The following is a 25,099-nucleotide window of genomic DNA, read 5'->3' as shown; positions in this document are numbered from 1 at the left end:
TATCCTTTAAAACACAAATGTTTTTAACTCTGATTATGTCCAATTTGTCTATTTTTTTCTTTTGTTCTTTATACTTTTGGTGTTATACAAATTTACTGACAAATCTGAGAGTATGAAGATTTTACTTCTATGGCTCTACATCTTATAGTTGCATCTTGATTCATTTTGAGTTAATTAATTAGTTTATTTATTTTTATTTTTTTTTAATTTTATTTATTTATTTATTTGAGAGCGACAGACACAGAGAGAAAGACAGATAGAGGGAAAGAGAGAGAATGGGCACGCCAGGGCTTCCAGCCTCTGCAAACGAACTCCAGATGCGTGCGCCCCCTTGTGCATCTGGCTAACGTGGGAACTGGGGAACCGAGCCTCGAACTGGTGTCCTTAGGCTTCACAGGCAAGCGCTTAACCGCTAAGCCCTTGAGTTAATTTTTGTATATGGCATGTAGTAACACTTTTAAGTATGGTCATCTAGGTTTCATTCACATCATCACTGGTACATAGCTATAGTCATTCTTATGCCAGTTCCAACTCTGCAGCTTATTTCACAGTTGAGTCATCTGTCTTTTGTTTTGCTTTTGATTTTCGGAGACAGAGTCTCATGTAGCCCTGGCTGGCCTCAAACTTGCTATGTATACAACGCTAGCCTTAAATTGCTTCTCCTCCTGCCTCCACCTCCTATGTGCTGGGACTACAGGTATGTGGCATCATGCCTGGCTCCATGATCATTTTGACTCACCTGTGCCTATTGCAATTCACATGAACTTTAGAACTGGCTTGTCAATTTCTACTGAGAAGCCACCAGGAATTCTAAAAAGGATTACCCTGAAGCCTTAGATCAGCAAGAATATGCACATAGGGTACTTCCTCATTTCTTTAGCTCTTCCATACTTTCAAGTGCTTCACAGTGTTCAAAGCTTAGATCTGAGTGAGGTGTTTAGTAGTTCCTCTATAGCTTTGCGCACACATTTGCTCCAAATTTATGCTTACTTCTTTTTGGGAGGTACTGAAATGGCATTCCTGTACAATATTATTCCCCTCTCTTTTTGTGGTAATTTTATTACATATATTATGTCTGTAACTATTACAAATCCAACAATAATTATAGCTTCACACAATCTTATATTTTAAGGCTTTGTGAAGGAGAATAAACATATACTTAAGAAACTTTGTTATATTAGCCTTCTTATCATTTCTGCCTCTCCTGATTTGTTCTTGTGGATTCCAACTGCCATTTGAAACCACTTCCTCTGCCCAAAACAGCTTAGCTCCCACTCACTTCTGTGTTATTTTTGGAAAATGTTTTATTTCTGGGTTTTTTTTTTTTTTTTTTTTTGATCACCAATATATTATATGCATCTTGTTTTATAAAACTGCTCTCAAAAATAAAGGTAGAAAAAATATACACTTACATTGACTCTCAATAACCTAATTACTTTTATCCATTCTCATTTTATCCATTCTCAATTTGAATGGATTCAAATTTTCATTTGGAGTTATTTGCTTTCTACCTGAAGAACTTGTCTTAGCACTTCAGATTAGGCAGGTCAGTTAGCAACAAGTTCAATTGTTTCATTTTTTTTAAAATATGTATATCTTTATTATAGTATCAAAAACAAACAAAAAAAAAACCCAGCTACAGGATACAGGATTCTCAGCTGAAGTCTGAGTACTGTGAGCATACTACTTTGGTTGGAATGTGAAGTGACCCCACAGTTTCATGTGCTTATAAGACTGATGTGCTACACACTGTAGTAACAAGTCACCTGATTTGTGTGTTTAAACACTTGGTCTCTAGCTGGCTGTATGGTTTGGGGGAGTTTGAAGCCTTTGTTGGGTGGGCTTGGCTGGTGGAGGTGGATTGCTGTGGGTAGGCTTTTGAATGTACAGCCTTGGTTCCAGTCCAGTACTCTATTTTCTTGGTCCATATCCACGATGTGAATAAGGCTCCACCTTACATTTCTGCTACTATGGATGGAGTCATTCTTACTACCATGGTTTCCTCGCCAGGATAGACTGACGCCATGAGCCAAAATAAATCCCCGTAAGTTGCTTCTGTCAGGAATTCTGCCATAGCAGTAAGAAAATTAATATTGCATTCCATAGCCTTTGGCCTGTATTATGATGAAAATTTAACTGTGAATATTCCTAAGGTTCCCTTGTAAGTGATGAATCATTTTCCCCTTACTGCCTTCAATATTTTCTCCTATCTTTGGCTTTTAGCAGTTTTACTATGATGACTATTTTGAATCTCTGAGTTCTGTGAACTTCCTGGATATGCAGTTTTTCAACTAATTTAGGAAGTCTTCAACTATTTCTTCAAATGATTTCTTCTTTTCTTTCCTTACGTTCTACAACTCCCATTACACCTATGTTGGTATGTAGATGTTGTCCCACATTTCTGAGCTTCTCTTCAGTTTTCTTTATTCTTTCTGTTTTTTTTGCGTCTCTCAATCTCTATTGGTTTTACTTTGAGTTTGCTTATTCTTCCTCCTGCCTGTTCACATCTACTGTCAAACTCTTTTGGTGAATTTTAACTTCAGTTATTATATTTCTCTTTACAATTCCAATATTTCTCTTTACAATTCCAATATTCATTAGCATAAAAAATCCCACTTCTCTCTCCTGATATTCTCCATTTTATATAACATTATTATTATAACTTTAATTACTTCTTTAATCATGCATGGTTGCCTTTAGTTCTTTGAATATAGTTATAATGGCTGCTTTGAAGTCTTTGTCTATTAAGCCCAACATCTGGTCAGTCTCACAGGCAGTTTCTGTTGCCTGTCTTCCCCCTCCCCCACCTTGTGTTGGGCATCCTCTTTTGTTTCCTTGCATGCCTCGTAACTGTGGGGAGAGAAAGAGTCTGGGTATTTTAAGTACTATTTTATAGCAAGTCTGAGTACTAGTCAACCTTACTTTCCCGTTATAGGACTTGCTATGTTTATTTGTTTAGTGGCTGGCTGAAATTATTTCAGTGAAGTTAATTTTCTTCCTCTGTCCTCTCATTATCAAAGCCCAATGGTAGATATCCTTAGACAGTTCACAATGGCTCTAGAGTGACATTGGCTCTGGCAGTTACCTCCCTGACTTTTTTTCCTGATCATACTCAATTGGCCGCAATAATTACCTGCTGAGTGATCTATTGTCTTAACAATGACCTGGAGCAAAAACTGCTCAACAAACAGAGCCAATCTAATAGGGCTTTTTTGAAGCAATAGTTCCCAAGGTTAATATTTGAAAGATTTTCTGATCATCTGATCATAAAAGAGGTTCTCCCAGTTCTTTCTTTCCCCTTTCTCTCTAGCAAACTAGCTGAACTTTAGGTTAACCAGTATCTCCAATGAATACGTAAATCTACCCTAACTGCCTTTCATCACAATCTGCACACTTAGGCAAGAACTTCTCCATGCTCTGCTACACAAGAAGTCAATTCCTTTGAGGAGACATTCATACATGTTCCATGGCCAATTCATACATCTCACTGGGCAAAAATTTTAAGGCCTGGCTTTGGCACTAGAGGCAGGGACAAGAGCATGATTCTCTCAGAATGACACTTTAGAAGCCATGAGCTGGCTGGAGGCAGGGACTCAGGCCTCCAGGTCTCCTTTGTTTGCCTTTCCTGGGGTGGAACCATGTTTCACCAGCCATAACCAAGGATAGCTGTGGCCTTAGTGTTCTCATGTGGGATAGAAAGTCCCCATCTCTTTAGTGTTAACACCAAGAGGTAGGAGCAGAATGAGAGATCCTGACATTCTACCCTTGCAGGGAACATAGCCCTCCAACTAGGAGCTGAAATGTTTTATTGCATCAGTTTGGAGTAGCTGAGGGAATAGGTTCAAATACACCAAATTTTACTTTTCATACTGAGTTCTAGATTTTTGTTTTGAGGTAGGATCTCACTCTAGACCAGATTGACCTATAATTCACCATGTAGTTCCAGGCTGGCCTCAAACCCACAGCGACCCTCTGCCTCCCAAGTATTGAGATTAAGACCTTGATTTTTATGAGTAAATGTTTTCTTCATTGTATAATCTTGGAATTGTTTCTAAAACTTTAATTTTTTTTTATTTTATAGACAGCATCTCACATAACCCAGGCAGGCTTCAAACTTGCCATGTAATTAAAGCTGGTCTTTAACTTTCTGATCTTCCTGCCTCTACCACCCAAGTGCTGCAATTACAGGCATGTGCTACCACACTAGGTTTTATTCAGTGTTGAAGATTGAACTTAGGCTTCAGGCATGCTAAACAAGCACTCTACCAACTGACCTATATCCTCAACCTAAGATGTTTATGTTAAAGAGTAATTTTCACAGGTTTCATTGAGGTACAGGTCTACAAAGTTCAACTCACTGTCCAGGCGGGAAGATGAACTAACATAATTTTTAGATGAGAAAATGCACCTAGAACTCCAGACTATAAATCAAAACTATTACTCTTACCATTCAGGATAAAAACTGTCAAGCATTCTACAGACCACATGAGTACTTACGAACCTAGAAGAGCTGCTCTGTTCTTTCTAAAACTTCTAAAGTAAAAGTGCAGTTAGAATAAAACTGTATCTGCTTGATTTGAACTACTGTGACATTCACCTTGCCCTATAAATCAGCCCCTCTAAGTTAAGTTTTATGCTAGACTCCTGCTAGCCAGAAACTTTAAAAAAATAAAATGTCTAGGTGTGTTGTTGGTATCACATGTATATATTTAAAGTGATCAAAATAAGGAAAATTATCATTGTGTGTGTGTGCATGTATGCTGAGGGCTAAACCTAGGGGCCTTGGGTATGCTAGGCAAGTGTTCAATCACTGGATTATATTTCCAGCCTAAAAAGTCTTTAAAGCAACTGGTTTCAAATTGAGAACTACACTCATGCTATATATCCAGATATTCCCTCAGGTAAAGACATCAAATAAGTTTTCACTCAAATGTGCAAGTCATATTAATAAGCTTCTTTAGAAAAACACAACAATTAGAGCCTGACAATTTCAATGACCAAAGTAAGCATAAAAAGCTTTCAAGACAAGCACTCTAGCCAGAAGTTATTCCTAAGCATAAATTCACAGTTAAAGAGTAATGGTTCTATCTTGGCACATGTTCCTTGGAGGAACCTAGTAATGGCATTTTGCCCATTGGTTTTCTATGTTCCATGGTGACAATCCTCAACATGTGTCTATTTGTAACTTATAAAGTGCCAAACCAAACACTATCAACAAACAGTCAACTCAGGAACCTAGGCCTAACAAAAAGCCTGGCATACCTAAGTTATTGAAAAAAAAATGTATTTGTGGACAACAGAATCTCTAATATGTCAGGCATATCCAGGTCTATAGGAAAAAACATTTTAAAAAAATCTGAAAAAGCAAGATAGAGTTTTGTGTTCATACATATTTATTTCACTTCATAAAAGTGGCTCTACATGCAGGGTGGTGCATACCTTTAATCCCAGCACTCAGGAGACAGAGGTAGGAGGATCACTGTGAGTTCAAGGCCACCCTGAGACTACACAGTGAATTCCAGGTCAGCTTGGGCCAGAATGAGACCCTACCTCAAAAAACAACAACAACAACAAAAATGTGGCTCTACAAAAAATATGACTCTAAACCTAATAAGGTAATCACAAAAAGCTCAATTTTAGAGAAAATACACCATTTTGAAAATAAAAAGCACTGTTCTTTATGCCTCCATTCACACTATTATAAAATAATATAGCTACTATATAAGTATGTTCTTAAATCAGTGCAATGTATAATTGAAAAGTTTAAAATACAGAAAATAAAGCCGGGCAATGGTGGTACATGCCTTTAATCCCAGAACTCGGAGGCAGAGGTAGGACTGCCATGAGTTCAAGGCCACCCTGAGACTGCATAGTTAATTCCAGGTCAGCTTGGGCTAGAGCAAGACCCTAACTCAGAAAAGCAAAAAAAGAAAAAAAAAAAGATATAGAAAAGAAGAAGGGCTTGGAGATAGCTCAGATGTTAAAGGCTCTTGTTTGTAGAAAATGAGAAAGGAAAATTAATTCTCAGCAGTAATATTCAGGTATCACCATTTAGTGAATTTCCCTGCAGCCATTTTGCTTTGTACAGTTTTTATCAGTATTACCTTGATTGCAATGTGTGTACTTGTGAATCCTGCTTTCTCTGTGAACAATATGAGATTGCTGTAAAACTGCTTTTAAACTAAGAGAATATATAAAAGTCAAGATCAAACAATATGATGTAATTATAAGAACCCTGGCCTCCATTCAACCTCTAAGTTCCTTTCATTCATTTTTTAGGATACTGAAGGTACCTGTTCTGTGCTGCATGTTGTGATGGAGCTGATGTTACAAAGATAAATCAATCCAGAGCTTTTGTCCTTCAGAAGAACTCACAATTTCAATGTGGCATTACCCTATGCTTTTTAAAAGAAATATGGCTGACCTTCATTAGTCTGAAGTTATGAAATGTGCTTGAAACTTGGCTAGTTCAGTTTTGAGTTATATACAATGAGTTATCTCAGACAAGTGAAGTTTTTTCATAGTTAATAATGCTATATTCCTAATTTACAAGTGAGAGAGGGGAAGCTTTTCCTCTTTCCCTTCCCTGGTACTGAGGATTGAACCCAGGGCTGCACACATGCTAGGCAAATGCTGTGCCACTGAGCTATATTGCCAGACCTACTCATTTTATGACATGTCTTTTTCAACATTTTTAAAAATATTTTTATTTTATATATTTGCAAGCAGAAAGAAGATAGGAAAAAAACAGAGAATTGGTGTGCCAGGTCACAAATGAATGTGCCACTTTGTGCAACTGGCTTTATGTGGGTACTAGGGAACCTAACCCAGATTGCTAAGCTTTGCAGACACAAGCACCCTAACCATTGAGCAATCTCTCCAGCCCCTATCTTTCAACTTTTAAAAATATATATTATTTATTTTATTTTATTTGAGAGAAAGAAATGAGAGAAAGAGAGAGAGAGAATGGGTGCACCATAACCTCCAGCCACTGCAAACATACTCCAGACACATGTGTCCCCTTGTGCATCTGGCTTAGTGGGTCATGGAGAATCGAACTGGGATCCTTTGGTTTTGCAGACAAATGCCTTAACCACTAAGCCATCTCTCCAGCCCCTCGTATTAAACTTTTAATGTAATTAGTACTCAACATTAGCTCTGAGGGGAGTTTTTTTTAAACTAAACAGAAGCTTTCAGTGCCTTATGGACGAAAGTTTTCAGACTACTCATCATAGTCCCATTCCCATCCAACAGATTTGCATGACACATTTGCTTATGTGCTGACAGGTAATCACAGCCTACCAATTTAGGTAGAGGATGTAAAGCAAGGGCAGGTGCTTATATCCAAATATGCAGTAATCCATATGCACCTGCAACTATTTGCATTATATGCACAAACATTAGAGCTTACTAGTATCTGACTTTACATGTGAAGGAAAATACAAGCATTCCCAATTGCTAATAAGTCCCTTTGCTATCACCCAACTTGAGCTGGCTGGCTGTTTAAATGATGGCTCAATAGTAGGAAGTAAGAGATAAAACACAGTACTGGACTATATTTTCAAATCTCCTGAAACATGTCTCAAATGTTGGGGAACAGTGAGCAGTGAAAGGGGTACACATGATAATCGGCACATCTTTTCTAGTTGAGGCTTTATCACTTACTAGTAGCATGAATATAAACTTCAGCTTTCAAACCTATAAATCAGCAGTATAGTATGCTCACCATACTTCCTAGCACAAATGGTAAGAAGCACATCCTTATAAAACTGAAAAACACTAACCACGTAAGTGTCAGGAACTAGGAGCATTCATTTATAACTCTATCCTAAAATGGTCAATATAACCGCTTTGTTTTTAGACACTAATTCTAAGTTGTCACTAAGACTATTTTTCTTTTTACCTAAGAAAGGTATTGCAGTGATTTTTAAAGGCAGCAATGTACTTTATGAAAGGGATTCTGGTTCTGTTGTTGCCAAATAACTACTGATAGAAAGCTCCAGAAGCACATCTAGGAAAGAAAAAGAGTGGAAGGCTGACAAAAGAAATTGTGCAGTAATTAGAATTCCCTTTATTTTCCCTTTAGGTTTCATGTAGAGGAGTGTCTACTACTCTGCATGTCTCTGCACTGGGAGCTCAAAATACTGAGGGTGGAGATCGTTTGGAGCTGTCCAAGAGTTTTGATGTCAATGTCTGAACAGTGCCTTAGGCATGAAAGAGTCACTAATGGTTTTAACCCTTGGAGACTGAAATGGTATTTGTTTGCCAATGTTTTCCATTAATGAAGATTACCTAGCTAGGTCCCTAATGGCACTTGTTGATAACAGACCTCCCAGGAAGCAAACTCTACACACTAACTGAAATAAACATTAGTACTAAAGTTATTCGCTCCAGAGATGGAAAAGTAGCAAAGGACAATCTCTAAACCTACAGATTCAACCAAACTCCAGATCAAAAAATTACTACAAAAAAAAAAAAAAACCTGCACCAGTATGGACCACATATAGAGATTTTAATGACTAACTAAACAATACTATAGAACACACATTTATAAGTAACCTAGAAATGCTTTAATATATAGCAGAATGCTTATATGCTATATGTAAATACTAGAAATAAGGGATTTGAACACTGAGGCTTTTTTATGGGACCTTGTTCTATAAGCAATGCCATGTAGATGCTGAGGGTTAAGGGTACTTAAAAAACTGTTAGGTCTTAGCTGGGCATGGTGGAACACACTTAGGAAGCAGAGGTGAGAGGGTTGCTGTGAGTTCAAGGCCAGTCTGGGACTGCAGAGAGAGTTCCAGAACAACCTGGGCTAGAGTGAGACCCTACCTGGAAAAAAAAAAAAAAAAGAAGAAAAGAAAATGCTAAGTCTTCTACCCCATTACAGAAAATAAGTAACATGCATAATGAGTAACTGTGGGAAAGCTCTCTCCTTCACCTAAAATTTATGGGGTATGGTAATCTTTATCTTATTTTGTACTTACTTTGGCCAATAAATGCACTGCCAAGTCAGATTTCTGAAGCATCGGTTATCTTACAGATGTAGTATGGATTCTTCCAACTAAAGTAGATCTCTATTATGAACCTACTTTTTCCCACTTAATTCTTTTCCCCATTAGCATGTAATAGCATGCTTTTCTCTTTTACTGCATCATAGTATTCTGTTATGCAAATGTGCCATTGTTTCTTCAAATATTTCCAAATTGCTAGATGCTTAGGTATTTCTACCTTTTGCTATTCACATGTGTTAATGAATAACTGTTACTTGCAGTCAAGACACACCAAGAACCGATTTCTAAAACTGACAGCCTGGTCAAAGGATAGAAGGCATCTGTAATTTTGATAGGCAACTGTCAATGTCTCTTCCATGGGGACTGTGGCATTTCACATTCCCATTAATATTTAAGTATTTACTTCCTATAAGCTATCTATAAAAATACATAATGCTCAAGGCCTACCCCTCAAATTGTGACTTAGTAGGTAAGAGGTTAGGCCTGAGCAAGTCTATCTTGAAAAAGCTACCCAAAGAGCACATTACTGGTTGAGAAATCGCTATTTTAAAAGGTCAGTATTGTTGAAATTTTAAAAAAAAAAAAACTCCTTCAATACACAAATGTTATACTCAATGGTCATTCATTTAAAAGTACTAAGTAGCACATGCCTTTAATCCCAGCATAGGGGAGGCAGAGTTAGGAGGATCGCTGTGGGTTCAAGGCCAGCCTGAGACTACATAGTGAATACCAGGCCAGCCTGGGCTAGAGTGAGACACTACCTCAAAAAATAAAAAGTCATATTTATTAAATGCAGATGTTAAGAATATAAAAGCAGGGTTGGAGAGATGGCTTAGCAGTTAAGGTACTTGCCTGAAAAGCCTAAGAACTCATGTTTGATTCTCCAGGTCCTACGTAAGCCAGATGCACAAGGTAATGTAAGTACACAAGGTCTCACATGTGCACAAGGTGGCACACATGTATGGAGTTTGATTGTAGTGGCTGGAGGCCCTGGAATGCCAATTCTCTCTTTCTCATTAAAAAAATACAAAAAAAAGAACATAAAAATAAGTAATAGTACCTATCATCAGGAGTCCTAGGGTTCTAACATTGAGAGACAAAGAGATATAATTAGGAAACAAGGCACAAATATTAGTGTTAAACATTTACATGGGGGCTGGAGAGATGGCTTAGAGGTTAAGCGCTTGCCTGTGAAGCCTGAGGACCCCGGTTCAAGGCTTGATTCTCCAGGACCCACGTTATCCAGATGCATAAGGGGGTGCATGCATCTGGAGTGTGGTTTACAGTGGCTGGAGGCCCTGGCACGCCCATTCTCTCTCTCTATCTGTGTCTTTCTCTCTCTCTCTCTCTGTCGCTCTCAAATAAGTAAAAAATAAACAAAAAATTAAAAAAAATTTACATGGGATATTATGGGAATACTGAAAGGGAAAACTCATCTTGACTGGTAAAGGAGAACTGCTGAAGCAGGTGTCCCTGAAGGGGAACTAACATGTGAAAATAGGAAGAGATATTCAAGAGAGGTAGTCTAAGCTGGAAGCAACATCTAGGAAAGGGTGAAGAAAAACAGGGGATACGTCTGTAAATGTATCTAACATTTTTTTATTGCTAAGACATCAAATACAAGGGACAGAGATCTGATAACTAGTGTTTGATAGTGAGAGAAAGTCACTGAAAGATTTTTAAGGCTAAGAATGACATTGTCAGACTACTGTTTTAGATTTATGAACAGTCAACTGGAACAGCAAGACTCTAGAAAGTGACAGAATAGTTAGAAAACAGAAATGGCAGTCCAGAGGAAGGTTTAAATTGGGGGAAGAGTTAAAAGAAAATGGGCTGAAGAAATCATAGGAGGTAAATAGAGGCAGATATAGATACTAGGAGTAAGAGAAAGAGAGGCAAATGGATGATGTCACCGTATTAGCAATCCACCAGCATGTAAGCTGCTTTTCCAGCAACAATGACAGACTTACACTGACTCAGTAAGCATCTTCAAAGCAGGGATAGATGTATAGAGCCCAGCAAGACACAGCAGTAGAACTGATAAGCTTATCCTTATTAACATTATGCCTTAACCCAAAAAAGCTACGTTGGGAAACCCCAACAGGCAAGCATATAGTACAGTTATGTTTCTGAGGCACACTCACATAGTAAGTCCTCTATGGGTGAGTCTCTTAACTTCTCTCTATGCTCTTGAAGCCAGTGACCTAGACAGCTGCTAACAAGGTAAATAACTGCAATGAAGGGAAGGACATGTGGTGGATTGAATAGCAATAAAAAGACCTGCTTTCCCAAAACTTAGATCACTATGGCCAAGTTTTACATTAGCCAGGTATTGTGTTCTTTTTACTTTTATTTATTTATGAAAGGGAGAGAGAGAGTGAGAATGGGCACACCAGGGCCTCTAGCCACTGCAAATGAACTCTAGATGCATGCGTCACCATGTGCATCTGGCTCATGTGGGACCTGGAGAATTGAACCTCGGTCCCTAAGCTTCACAGGCAACCAGTAAGCCATCTCTCCAGCCCTAGCCAGGTATTCTGAACCAGCTGGAATCCTGCTATCAAACAAAGGCATCCTTCCCCTTCCCTTAATTTGCATAAATCTAATGGTCCTGTGTGGAAGGAGCAGGAAGGAGTCCAGTATAATTTATCCTAAATCTGGCACCTGGAATCTCTCTTTCTTCTTAGGGCTCCTCAAAAGAAAACTGTGGGAAATCAAAAACAAATCAACCATCATCAGATGAATATAAAACATACATTAAAATCAAGGCTTACCTTTCTTTTATCTTCATCTGTTGTTTCAAATTTGAAAGTAGCCCTATGCTGAAGGGAGGAAAAAGGGAGACATTGTTATTTTAAATACACAGATTTTATTTTATGTTTTTAAATTTTTTATGTATTTATTTATTTATTTGAGAGCGACAGACAGAGAGAAAGAGGCAGATAGAGAGAGAGAATGGGTGCGCCAGGGCCTCCAGCCACTGCAGACGAACTCCAGACGCATGCACCCCCTTGTGCCTCTGGCTAACGTGGGTCCTGGGGAATTGAGCCTCGAACGGGGGTCCTGAGGCTTCACAGGCAAGCGCTTAACCACTAAGCCATCTCTCCAGCCCAGATTTTATTTTTTTAATTAATTAATTAATTATTGATTTTTTGAGGTAGGGTCTCACTCTAGCTCAGGCTGATCTGGAATTCACTGTGTAGTCTCAGGCTGGACTCAAACTCACGGTGATCCTCCTACTTCTGCCTCCCAAGGGTTGGGATTAAAGCCGTGCATCACCATGCCTGGCATTCCATTTCAATATTCTTATTAAAATAACATACAGGCACATAAGTAAATAAATATAAAGGAGTGGGAACAGTCTACAGCAGAAACACATACAAAGGGAGTATAGAAAATCAAGACTTGTAACTGCCCAAAAAGACCTGGAATACTTAGCACAGAGTATAGAACACATTAGCAGGAGTTTGACAAGAGGTGAATAAAAACACTGTAGAGACAAAACCAAAGACTAAGATGTATGAAGCTGAGGAATAGAGTCTTTGGAGATGAAGCAGAGGAGAAATTGACAAAGGAAGTTATCTTTGTTCACTTGAGTGGTGGCCCCAAAAACAAAGAGCACAGAATTCCTAGTCTCAAATTTCATTCAAGAGAAGCAAGTGATCTTCAGAAGCTAGCAAAACCCTCCGCAGAAACAGAAAACAGAAAAGCCAGGCATGGCAGTGTGTACCTTTAGTCCCAGCACTCTGGAGGCAGGAGTGGGATTGCAGTGAATTTGAGGCCAGCCTGGGAGTGAGTTCCAGGTCAGCCTGGGCTGGAGTGAAACCCTACCTTGAAAACAAAACAAAACTCTGCTGAATATCTCTCCACTACATTGTCTTTGTGTTTCTCTCAGTGACCACACTGACACATGTGCATTGGCACACCCACCACAAGTTACATACTACAGGTGGCATCATTATAGGTAGTTCTGTTTACAGCTTTGAAGAAGAAGCTGTTTTTGAAATTAAATGAGAGGAAATGTTAATAAGAAAGCAGCTTTGAATGTCAAAAATGCTTAAAAGGAAGACAAGAGGTAAAAGGTAAGGGCTACTTAAGAAACTCTTAGGGAGGCTGCCTCAAATACTGCAGCAAAACAAAATGGGTGAAGTAATGCAGAAAGGGCAGAGACTTAAGATGGCAGATAGTGGACAGGTAAGAAGGGAAGACTATGAAGGCACTATGAACAGCATTCTGGAAGAATGTTTTGGGCAGTAGTTGACAGGTCAGTGGAAAGGAAAGCAAGACTAAGGACACAAAGCCATGTGAGGACCAGGCATCTACTACTCCAGGCACAGTGCTGCTGGTGGCAGTATAAGTTGACACAAACCTTAAAAGGGAAAGTGATTTGGCAACACTTATTAAAAGCCATAAAACTATTTATCCCCTTTGACCCAGAACTCCTACTCCTAGGAATTTATCTTAATGAAAGCATGTGGAATGAGAGAAAAATGATGTGTGTAAGCATGTTCACTACAGTGTTATCAAATATAGTAAGAGAAGCTAAATATTCAATGACACTGATAAAATGATGTTCATGCAACAACATGCAATTGAACACATACCTGATAAGATAATATATGGCAATCCAAAAAAAGTTAACTCACTGTTATATTACTTTATAACAAATATAAATTTTTAAAGTAAAGGATAAAGAATAAATGAAAGAGGAATGAAAGAAAGATTAGGCTGAGTCTCCGAGGGTTATTCTTAGGAATTTATAACCTGAGGTTTAGTAAAACCTAAGGGTAAAGATAAGTAAGCAGCAGCACTCAGGCTACAGCAGTAAGGGAAGCTCAGTAAAGGTTCACTATAAATGAAAATCAGCAGCTGCACTTGGAGACCAAAAAGCTTACTTTTTGCTACTTTCCATAAAATATTAATTCTGTAAATTAGTTGGAACAAATGTTCCTGGTTAATACATAATCATTTAGGTTCTCTTAAGCTTTTTTTTTACATTTATGGAGAGAGGACAGGAAAAAATAATTGTCTTTTAGAAAGATAACCGTTTAGTTACAAAAATATCTTTTAAGCATTTCCTACATAGAATTGATCTTTTAGTTAAGAATTTAGAATAACAACAAGGACTAAATTTTCTGTTGCTTTTTAAACTGCAAGTCTGATCGTGCCATAAAACCACAGCATTAAAAAAAATAATAATAAAAGCTTCTAAAAGCCCTGGATAACCAGCATGAGGGCTTAATTTAATTAGAAAATACACTGGTATGTGAGGCACCAGAAACTGAACTCTGAATGTACCAATCTATTTAGAAACTAAACCCTCAAAGATCATTAGTATCCAGCAGATGTAGTTCTGTAAGGCTAACTTCATTTAATCCAATTTAGATCAGACCTAACATGTTCTACATCCCCCCATCCCAACCTTTTTTCCCTCCTATAATACTAAGAATTGAACTGAGGGCCTCATAAGAGCTAAGCAAGTGTTCTGCCACTGAGCTATAGCCTCACCCTTTTTCATAGACTTAATTTTGAGATAGGACCTGGCTAAGTTCCTCAGGTTGTCCTTGAACTTGTTCTGTAGTCCAAGCAAGCCTTCAACTTCCTCCAGCCTCAGTATTCTGAGTAGCCTGGCTAATTCCCCTTTCTAATGGTACCAAGAGGGAGAACCAGCATTCTTAGCTGCAAATGCCTTTCTAGAAGTGTGAGCCAACTAACCTCACCTTCTTTACACACTTAATTTCCAGAGGAACAAAAGCAACAAGTCAAATATAAACTTAAAGAGTAAAACCACTATTCAATGTACAGACCAAATAAGCAAGAATGGCCTAGTAACACATCAGACTCATATTAAGGACTCCTGACTAAAATTTTGTACCCTATGAAAGACACCAGGAACTCAGACATCAGACAACCTTGCATTTGAGTCCAGTCCTGCCGCTCACTAAGTACAAGACCGGTCAAGTTAGTTAACTTCACAGTCTATCAGGTTGTCCGTATTTTTATTTGGGGAGCTCACTGCATATAGTAGATGTCCATTAAACAGCTACTACTGTTACTACATGGCCTCTGATATGCTATCTGGACAAATACTAACTTACTAGCGAATGAGGAATTATTTCACAGAGTTCTAAACACATACTCAAAGAGCATCACTACAAGAGAATATAACTACGCAGGTGGTGTGTCTCATGATGATTAGTTCTAGAACAAGAGTACCTCCAGAAACCAAATAACACAATGTGGAAATGAGAACAATGCATAACAAGCATCCTCTTAGGCAAAAACCCAGAATGAACTCAAAATCACATCTCAAAAGTCCTCCTCCATAGTCAAGGTAGTATAGTTTTACATAGTCAAGGGTACTTAATACTCCATTCAAATGCAGAGGGATATGCCTAAGACTGTCTCATTTTAGATTTCTACCAACCAGGTTCTTCTAGCACATAAATGAAGATATCAGTGCAGTTTTCCTTTGCAAACTCTTGAGACCTAGTTAGTCTGACAGTATCTTGAACAACTTCAACCCTTTATTTGGACATAAACTTATTCCAAAATGGAATCCCGCTAGAGTATGCAGTGGAACGGTGATAGGTCCCGGCGGCCCTTATAGCTGCCATGACAACTCTTGAGTGATCAACAAACCTGATGACTCTGAGTCAGTTTCTCCGCCTATGAAGTGACAGGTTTGGACCCAACTACCTTTGAGATTCTTTCTGGTTAAAATACCTTGTGAGTCTGGCCAGGAACACAGCTCAATGGCAGAGCATGTTCTTAGCAATGGAAAGACCCTGGGTCCAATGCCCAGGATCCCTACCCCTACCTCCCCCCCGAAAAAAATCTGATTCAAGAAACCATGATACTACTGTGCATCTCAGAGCCCTTTATCACTATTATTTTTTCATTGATAATCATGATAATGATGGCAAACAATCTCTCTACTAAACCTTTTATCAGAACAGGACTTGAAAGAGGACCAGGAGCTTGGATAATCTAGACTAGAGTAATACATACTTTTCAAAATTAACAGCTCATTCTAGAAGGTAGGTTAAAGTGATTAGGACTCAACAGTTGCAAAGAAAAACTATCTTGTGTTCAAAAACACAGAATGGACAGGAGAACATCAACACAGTCTTGCATAAGTATCCTGGATGTGGAACCTGGAAGCTAGGTATGCCATTCCCTAGCTACGTCCTCTTCAGCCTATAAACAGTCACCTCAATTTTCTATTCAGAAAACAAGAAAAAGAAGTATATTAAGATGAAAGATTAGATGTGAAAGTTCTTAGGAAAATACATAGTACATAGAAGACACTCAACAAATGTTAAATGGACTTAGGAGCGAGAAACAACAACTTCTACTTAAAAAAAAATTATTTCCTCTTCTGAGCCAACTTGCATTATGTCCCTGATGAACAGACAAGTTTCGTTCTTTCTGGGATAGAGATCTCAATTCATTTTCTCTCTCCCAGGTAACAAGGGTCAGTGAATGAAGCAAGATGCTTAGAAATGAGTTTCTGTAACAGTAAAAAAGGTGTTTCCTGGAGTCAGATAGGTACCTGCTGCTCTGAACATGGCACAGAATATGCCGTACTAATGACACCCATCAGGAGGAGGAAAGGTTACAGAGAATGGAGGCAACTCCAAAATTTCTTAAAATTACAGCAACTCAGTGCTGCACGTGCAACTTCTTCCTTTATTCAAAGCTTATTTCCTCAGTGGGAGACAGGCAGTGTCCCAAATGTTAAGTCATAACTCAATTAATCCTGACAATAACTCTAGGATATTGATAGTATTATTACTCTCATGTGGCAGATGAGGAAACCAAGGCACACAGATACATTGAGAATTAGTGTCCAGTGAGTCTGACTCCAGAGAATGTACTCTGGCCACAGCACTTCTGGAAGAAGCATGACCAGATGACATGTGACTTACTAAGTGACCAACAACCCTGGGTATACTGGGCTTGGTGCTTAGCATTAGTTGAGTCCTCACAGTAAGTTAAGAGAATGGTGTTATTATCCCTATTTTGCACACAAGGCAACTGAGACTCAGAGTTAAGCAACTTATCCATCCAAGGAAGCTCATTAACAGCAGAGATGGGATTAGAACCAAGTTTTACTGGATGGCAAATCCCACTATACTTGAAAAGACAAGCAACATAAAGAACCTGTCCTCTCTCCTTCCCAACTGCATGTTGCTCTTTCGCTACATCATTCTTTTTTCTTGTGCTTCAGTGACCCACAATCACCTCTTACTCCAAACAGTCTTCAAAACTATTTTTCCAGATAATAAAACCAAAGCACATGCTATCTAGCTATTTTTACAGTTTCAAGATTCCATATACCATAAAACTGAGAAGTTTATTTTCACTCCTCTATGATACCTATTCCCTTCCTATTCATCTGCCCCCAGTTTCCTCCTTTGAGGGGCAAAGCCATGCTGTAACATGAAGCCCAGCTATATTCTGTCAGTCCGACTATACTGTTCCTACCGTATTCAATATTAAACATGACAGACTTGGCTTGGCCAAAACATGCAAATGTCTCGGACTCCTCAGAAGCACTTCGGACATCACCTTAATCATACGCAATGGCCCTAGTAACTTTAACATTTCCAATATGAAAAGGGAGGGATGGGAATGTCCAAGACTTCAGCTCTGACAAGACCCAGCCAGGAGTGGTAAGTAGAAACCAACCTGGAGGAAGATCAAGGAGAAAAGCAAAATGAGGGTGGGGGTTAGCCATGTGGGAACACAGAAATATTGAAATAAGATCCAGGTGGAGGTTTTTCCTCCCATATAGAACAAAGTTCCCACATATTTCTGGGTATCTTGCAGACAGCTAGGTACTAAATAAACATTAGCTGATTCAACACCATAACCAAATTATTCTTTCTTTTGAAAATGAGCTTGCTCCCTTATATATTCTTTGGAAAACAATAGAAAATCAAGTTTAAAAGACTATAATCTATGCAATTCATCTATCTTGCATGAGTTTCTCCTAAATTAGGCAGATATGCTTAATAATAAAACATATCAAGACGTGGACAGGATAAGATGTGAAAAGATGCTGCCCAGACATCCTCCCACAGATAGCAGCAAAGCAGGAAAAGCACTGAACTTGGATTCAGACTATATTCAAATCTTAGCTCTGTTTCTCATTGGCTGTGTGGACTTGAGACAAAAAAATCATCCTAAATCCTATCATGTGTGAAATGAGGAATTTCATCAGTCTACTCACAGGGTTAAATGAGAATAAAGATTCTGTACAAATAATAACTGTCTTATTTTTGGATCTTTTCTACCAAGGGCAGAAACTGTGTGTTGACAGCTCAGCAATGCAGCATATTTGAAAGGGTACAGTGATGGGTACAGAACAAGCAGGAGGGGAAATCGTGAACATGCTCTGCTGTCCTTCAAAGGGAGACACTATGGGGTGGGAGGCAGATGAGCAGGAAGAAGAAATATGGTAAATATGGTATCAGTTATGTTTAGGGTGTGACTTGGTCCTGGGTGTGCTTTCACAGAAGGGAGGCCTCTCCTGAACAGACTAAAGGTGTGGTATGTTACTTTTTGAAGTGAACATGTACAATTCCTGGAAGGAAAAGTAATGGAGAGCTAACGGTTCTGAGGGAGCTAAAGAGATTCTACAGAGAAGTGACTGGGATTTAGAAAAAGATACCATTTTACTGCAGAGCAGTAAAGTGAAAGAACAATGAATGGATAGTTTTTGAAGACTTAGGGTGGAATCCTGGCTCCCAAGCATGACCTTGGGCCAGTTACTTAACTCATCTAGAGTCTGAGTTGCAAAACACCGATAATACCTCCACAGGATTGCTGTGAGGATTAAGTAAGATAATGAATAGGAAAGCTATTAATGTGATACAAAGAATAGGTATTATTAGGGGTTGGATTCTCCACCCCCTTGCAACACATGTACATGACCTTGGGCGTGATTTCAGTTCTCTGCCCCTTGGTTTTCTCATCTACAAAATGGGAAGGATGATACCATCTACCCTATAAACACTGACAATCAAATAAAGATCGCTTATGAGACACCAACGCCTAGAAAGCTGTACGATGGTGTAGGTACATAAAGAACTGTCATCATTGCCAGTACGTTCTAAGCATGCCAAGGGCTGTGTTTGGGCACAGAAGCATGTATTTTTATGCTACACAGGTAAGAAAGCCCCGCATGCATTTATGCATCCAAGAATGGAACACAGGGCACAGATGAGCATCTACGGATGCTGGGGGTGTGACTTGCACGCTTAGGAAGAAGCCCTTAGAAGACGGGCTGCTGGGCCAGGAATCAGAAAGGTGGGCGCTGGAGTGGGGACGGCGGGGTGTGTGTGGGGGGGGGAGATGCAGGATGCACGGATGGGAAAGGCTGGGGGCACCAACACGCATGCCCAAGCCGGAAACGTTTTCGGGGGTGGGGGGAGAGCAATGCGCATCCCCGGAATAAGGGAGTGGGGGCGGGGCGGGGTGGGGTGGGATGCGATGTGCAAGCCCCGAGGGCGGCCCGGGGGTGAGACAGCTCACGCCGGCGGCCAGAGCTCTTTTACCTTGTCGCTGTAATCTCTCAGGACCCGCTCGATAGCCCCCGCTTCGCCCGCGCGGACGATGTGGAGGGCGCGCTCCTCGTCCATGGCCGCAGGTGCGGGGGAGCCGCGGCCGATGTGCGCGCCCAAAGCCGCAGCCTCCAGGTAAACGCCTCGCGCCCCCGCTAGCTCGCTCCCTTCCCAGCTTCCTTCCTTCCCTCCTTCCCTCCCTCCCCTCCAGTCTCCAACCCGCCAGCCTCCGCCCGGGCAGGCCCGACGTCACCGCCCCTCAACTTTCACCTCGCGACGTCACCGCTCCCCCAGCAACCGGGCGCCTGGCGGCCGGCTCCCCCCAAGACAAGGCCCGAGACTCTCCCGAGGCCTGGCGAGCGGCCGGAGACGGGGGTCAGGCCCGGAGCCTTGCTTGCTCCTGTCCGTCCAGCAGTCTTAGAGAAGACTCCAGTCTCTGGAGGGGGCTTCCAACGGCAGAGCTGTTCACTCCCGACCCTCGTCTATGAATCATTCTCCTTAGCGGACAAGAACAACCCGGTTCTTCCCCGCCCATTTGGGAGACAGAGGCTGAGGGACTACAATTCCCTGCATGCAATGGGTTCATTCCGCGCTTCCACCCAGTGTACTGGAAGGACGCATGGCATGCCGGGATGAGTAGTCACCCAACAGGAAAGACTTCCCGCCCGGGGCATGCTGGGAATTGTAGTCGTCTGAGGACCCGGAGCCAAGAGTTCTGCGACTGCCCAGGGCCAAGCAGCTGAGAGACCGTTAGGGGGAGGGTCTAAACCGCGGTTCTGGCTGCCTTTTCCTTTCGCCAATGACCTGCACCAGACGTGGCTGGTTGGACCGACTGGCCCGCCGTGATGGAAACTGCCACCAATGATGGGAGTTGTCAAGCCCTGGCTTAGTTCCTTCTTGTTCCCGTTTAGCGGCTTCTCTTTCTGGAATTCTCACCTTCGTGGCTCGCTTGCGGGCAACGTGGAGATTGAAGGCAAATCATCTGTATAGGACAGAAGTTGGCGATGTTTGGCTTTTCAAATAATCACGGCATGGGCCGGAGAGATGGCTTAGCGGTTTAGGCGCTTGCCTGCGAAGCCTAAGGACTCGAGTTCGATTTCCCAGGGCCCACGTAAGCCAGCTACAAGGGGGCGCATGCACCTGGAGTTCTTTGCAGTGGCTGGAGGCCCTGGTATGCCTTTCCTCTCTTTCTCTCTCTCTGACACACACACACACACACACACACACACACACCATCTGCCTTTCTCAGTCTTTCTCAAACAAGTAAATAAAAAAAGTTTCAAAAAAATAATCGCAACTGACAGAACACCCCCCCACACACACACACTTGGTGGCTTCCAATAGAGATTCCACTTTTCACAAGACGGGTTTTTGTGGAACCAATCGGAACCCAAAATAAGGTTAAATCATTTGGCCCAATTCCCAGGGTCAGTAAAAGAAGCTGACATTTGAATCCAGGTCTTTTCCATTCGGAACCCTGGAGCAGTAGAGGTGATGGTGTTGACGGAGGTTCACTAAGAGTTAACACTGTGCCAGGCACGCTTACACACTTCACCTGTGTTCGCTCAATTTCTCACAAATTCATTCAACAAATATTTGACAACCTGCGCTGACCCAGGCAGTGTTCAATGCAGTGTGACTACAGTAGCCCCCCAAAAGAAAGTCCCAACCTCCCCTAGAGCAACCCTGTTGTTCTCAGTTTAGAGAAGCTAAAATTGCACATTTCAAATATTTTTTGTTCATTTATTTATGTATTTATTTGAGAGCGACAGACACAGAAAGATACAGAGAGAGAGAGAGAGAATGGGCACTCCAGGGCCTCCAGCCACTGCAAACGAACTCCAGACGCGTGCGCCCCCTTGTGCATCTGGCTAACGTGGGTCCTGGGGAATCGAGCCTTGAACCAGGGTCCTTAGGCCTTACAGGCAAGTGCTTAACCGCTAAGCCATCTCTCCAGCCCCAAACTGCACATTTTAGATACGGAATCTGAACGTGGGGTTCGTTTCTCTGCCATGTTTTGCATGTAGAGCAAATGAATTCTCCAACTTCCATGTTTTCACTTAAAGCCATCATCTTTGATACCTCCCCTGCCAACTTCTTTGAGCTGTGCTTAAGAACTCAGCCAGCACACGTTTATTCATCCAATAGTTGAGTTTCATACTGTGGTAGACACTGGGAATTTGGAGATAAAAACAACATGGCCAGGCGTGGTGGCACACGCCTTTAATCCCAGCACTCCACTCAGGAGGCAGAAGTAGGAGGATCGCCGAGAGTTCGAGGCCACCCTGAGATAAGATAGTGAAGTCCAGGTCAGCCTGAGCTAGATTGAGACCCTACCTCAGGAAAAAACAAACAACAACAAAAAAAAAAAACAAAAAAAAAAAACAAAAAAAAAAAAACCACATGGAAACTGAGCCAGTGAAACATGGTTTTCTGTGGATTATATTTTTCATGTAGCAACGTTTATTTGAAAATGTTGATAAGCTAGGTACTGTAGCAAAATCTATAAGATAAAAAGGGGAAAGACTTGTTTGGGCTCATAGTTTCAGTCCATGGCTTCCTTGGCCTAATGTCTGTGACAAGGTAGAATGTGATGCCTGGGGGTGCATGGCTGAGGAAGCCACCTCACCTCACAGCAGCCCAGAAGCAAAGAGCCAGGAAGGAGCCAGGGTTCCAAGATCCCTTTGCAAAGCATGTCCCTGATAACTTCCTTTGACAAGGCCTCACCTCTCCTCCAGGTTTCACCATCTCCCTGCCATATTGCATGATCTGCGGACCAAGCCTTTAACACATGGGCCTTTGGAGACTGTTTCAGACACAAACCATGAAAGAAGATGGATTCTGTGTCTGTAATAAATTAAACCAGAAAGATCTTAATCTATCTCTCATAACTGTACTTTTTAGCTGGACGTGGTGGCACCACTTTTAATCCCAGCACTCGGGATGCAGAGGTAGCTGGATCACAATGAGTTCGAGGCCACCCTGAGACTACATAGTGAATTCCAGGACCTGACCTTGAAAAACTGCAACAAACAAAACAGTGTACTTTTTAGAAAGAACAATGAGCTGCAGTCCTAAGATAACATTTTTAAGTTTACAAACATTTTAATATATACAATTCAAAGGATCATTGACAAAGATATTGTTCCCATTTTATAAATAAGAATACAGGGTTAGGTGGATTAAGTAGCAAACTGGAACTCAAACTGAGAACTGTTAAAGTGTTTGGATTCTTACTCTGTGTCCAGTACTGTGTTAAGTCGAGTTGGGTAAACATATTTATATTTGGAGCAAGAGTTTTCTGAAGTGGATATTAATAAGCATAAAATATACCAGTAGTGATTTTTCTTTTAAAGAGAGAGGGTTGGACTGGGGATATTGCTCAGTGGTTAAAGACACTTACTTGTAAAGCCTGATGACATAGGTTCAATTCCCCAGTACCCATGTAAAGCCAGATGTACAGAGTAGAACATACATCTGGAGTACATTTGAAACAGCAAGAGGCTCTGGCACACCCATGCTCTCTCGCTCTCTCCCTTGCTCTTTCTGTTTCTCTCAAATAAAATAAAATAGATATTTTTTTTTTAAAAAAAAGGAGGGCCCTTGCCAGGTGTGGTGGCGCACACCTTTAAGCCCAGCACTCGGGAGGCAGAGGTAGGAGGATCACTGTGAGTTGGAGGCCACCCTGAGACTACATAGTGAATTCCAGGTCAGCCTAGGCTAGAGGGAGACCCTATCTCGGGAAAAAAAAACAAACAAACAAGGGCCCTATACATGTCTTTATGTTTGTTTGCCAGAACTAGGTTATACTTTTAGGCTACAGTTCTGTACTTCTGAAAAAGAAACCACATGAATTAACAACTCGGAAAATTGTACTTTAGTCATTTTAATTAAGTATCAATATTCTTATTTTTTTGTTTGTCTGTTGAGGTAGGGTTTCACTCTAGTCCAGGCTGACCTGGTATTCACTAGGTAGTCTCATGGTGGCCTTGAGCTCATGGTGATCAACCTACCTCTGCCTCCCAAGTGCTGGCATTAAAGGCATGTGCCACCATGCCTGGCTCCCTAATATTCTGATTTTTATGAATCAAAGGACCTTTAAATATAACTTAAGTTATCCTTTGACCACTGACAAGACTCTAGTCCCATAAAAAAAAAAGTGATTTGTCCAGAGTCAATAGTTAAAGGCAGACTGTGTGACCACAGCCTAGACGACCCACTGCTATACCACATTCCTTCCCTAAATATTAGTTATGTGCTTCTTTCAGTGACTAGGGACTCTAGTCCAGTTCCTCATGATGTGTGAGGTAGCATGGTACCAAGAAATTTGATATTGGAGCCTGGGTACTCAAAGTACTTATAATTGCAAATATTTTTGGATCATTGATCTGAGACATAGCAATATACTGATTCTATAGATAGATAGACAGATGAATGATAGATAGATAGATAGATAGATAGATAGATAGATAGATAGAGCTTTACTATTCTCAAGCTATCTCCACATCAATTATCTGACTTAGCCCTTATAATAGCTGGAAATGTAAGATTAAAGAGACAGGAATATATATCTTCTTTTAAAAAAAAACAACAGAAAAAGGAAGCTCAGGGTATCTGTTAACTTGCTCATAAGTAATTTTCTGCTAATAAGTGGAACAGTTAAGGGGTAGAAGTGCTCTGTGTTCTGTGTTCTGACAACAGAAAGTTGGGACTTTTCAGATTAGGGCCAATGAGAAAGCCTGTAAACAGATACTAGTTATTTACTTTGGACTTTGATTTATCCTGCTGTGGCATTTCCTCTTGTATGACAATGGGCCAGTTGGAACGTGCCAAATTGTAGGTCTGTAAGGAGTACCTGGTGTTGACAGCTTGGAGAACCCAACCCTTCCATGGCCAATGCTATTTTTCCATCTTCCTCAGAGGCAGAGATTTAGACAGCCCAGCCACAGAGAATTCCATTAATTCAAAATATGACCTGTCAGTTGGCAGCTACCACCTCCTTAACTACTCAACCTCTCTTAACCCAGGGTCCCTAGCTAAACAGAGGAATTGACTCAGATGTTATTTTCCATCTTGGTTCCCAAAATTCCCTTTGTGATTCTGAAATAACAAAACCACATCTGAATATGCTCATTCTTTAGAAAAAAAATGTACTCGTAAGATAGGTGGTACAGATTACTATGTGCAAGTCAACTGTCAGTGTTATGACATGCGCCAGCCATTGGGCATGCCTGTAAAAGTTCTGATTCCATTTTCTGTGGTGAGGTATGGAGTATTGGTAATTTTAAAAGCTTCCCAATTGATTTGAACAGAAGGCAGGATTGAAAACTGCTGAGCAATATTTTGACAGAGACTCAGTCATTGAACAAGTTATTTGGTACTCTCCCAAACTCATGTGGATGTAACTTAGTCTTTGAGAAATACAGATACACGGTAAAATGAAAGTCATCTTCATTTCACTTTCCTAATGTGATAAAGTCACCCTTTCATGGCAAAGATCAGTATAGTTTG

At 40.6% G+C, this 25,099-nt stretch overlaps 1 protein-coding gene across 5 annotated transcripts in view; it reads right to left on the bottom strand.

Moving 5' to 3' along the window:
- The window catches only part of Ric8b (RIC8 guanine nucleotide exchange factor B), a 108,925-nt gene extending 89,202 nt beyond the window's left edge, over positions 1-19,723 (bottom strand). For 3 of the 5 annotated variants that reach the window (XR_006637690.1, XR_006637692.1, XR_006637691.1), the window contains exons 1-2: positions 19,583-19,723; positions 11,792-11,839 (exon numbers count right to left, since the gene is read on the bottom strand). Coding sequence is in view for 2 of the 5 variants with exons in the window: in XM_004650242.2 (XP_004650299.1) it covers positions 11,792-11,839; positions 19,583-19,666 (132 nt within the window). In the remaining 3 variants the exon portion in view is untranslated. The remainder of the gene's footprint in view (positions 1-11,791; positions 11,840-19,582) is intronic. The other 2 variants (XM_004650242.2, XM_004650243.2) reach the window with 1 other exon arrangement.
- Between the last annotated feature and the right edge of the window lie 5,376 nt (positions 19,724-25,099).

Source organism: Jaculus jaculus, chromosome 6 (genome assembly GCF_020740685.1).
Source record: "Jaculus jaculus isolate mJacJac1 chromosome 6, mJacJac1.mat.Y.cur, whole genome shotgun sequence".
Lineage (NCBI taxonomy): Eukaryota > Metazoa > Chordata > Mammalia > Rodentia > Dipodidae > Jaculus > Jaculus jaculus.
This window is presented reverse-complemented; position numbering and strand designations above follow the sequence as displayed.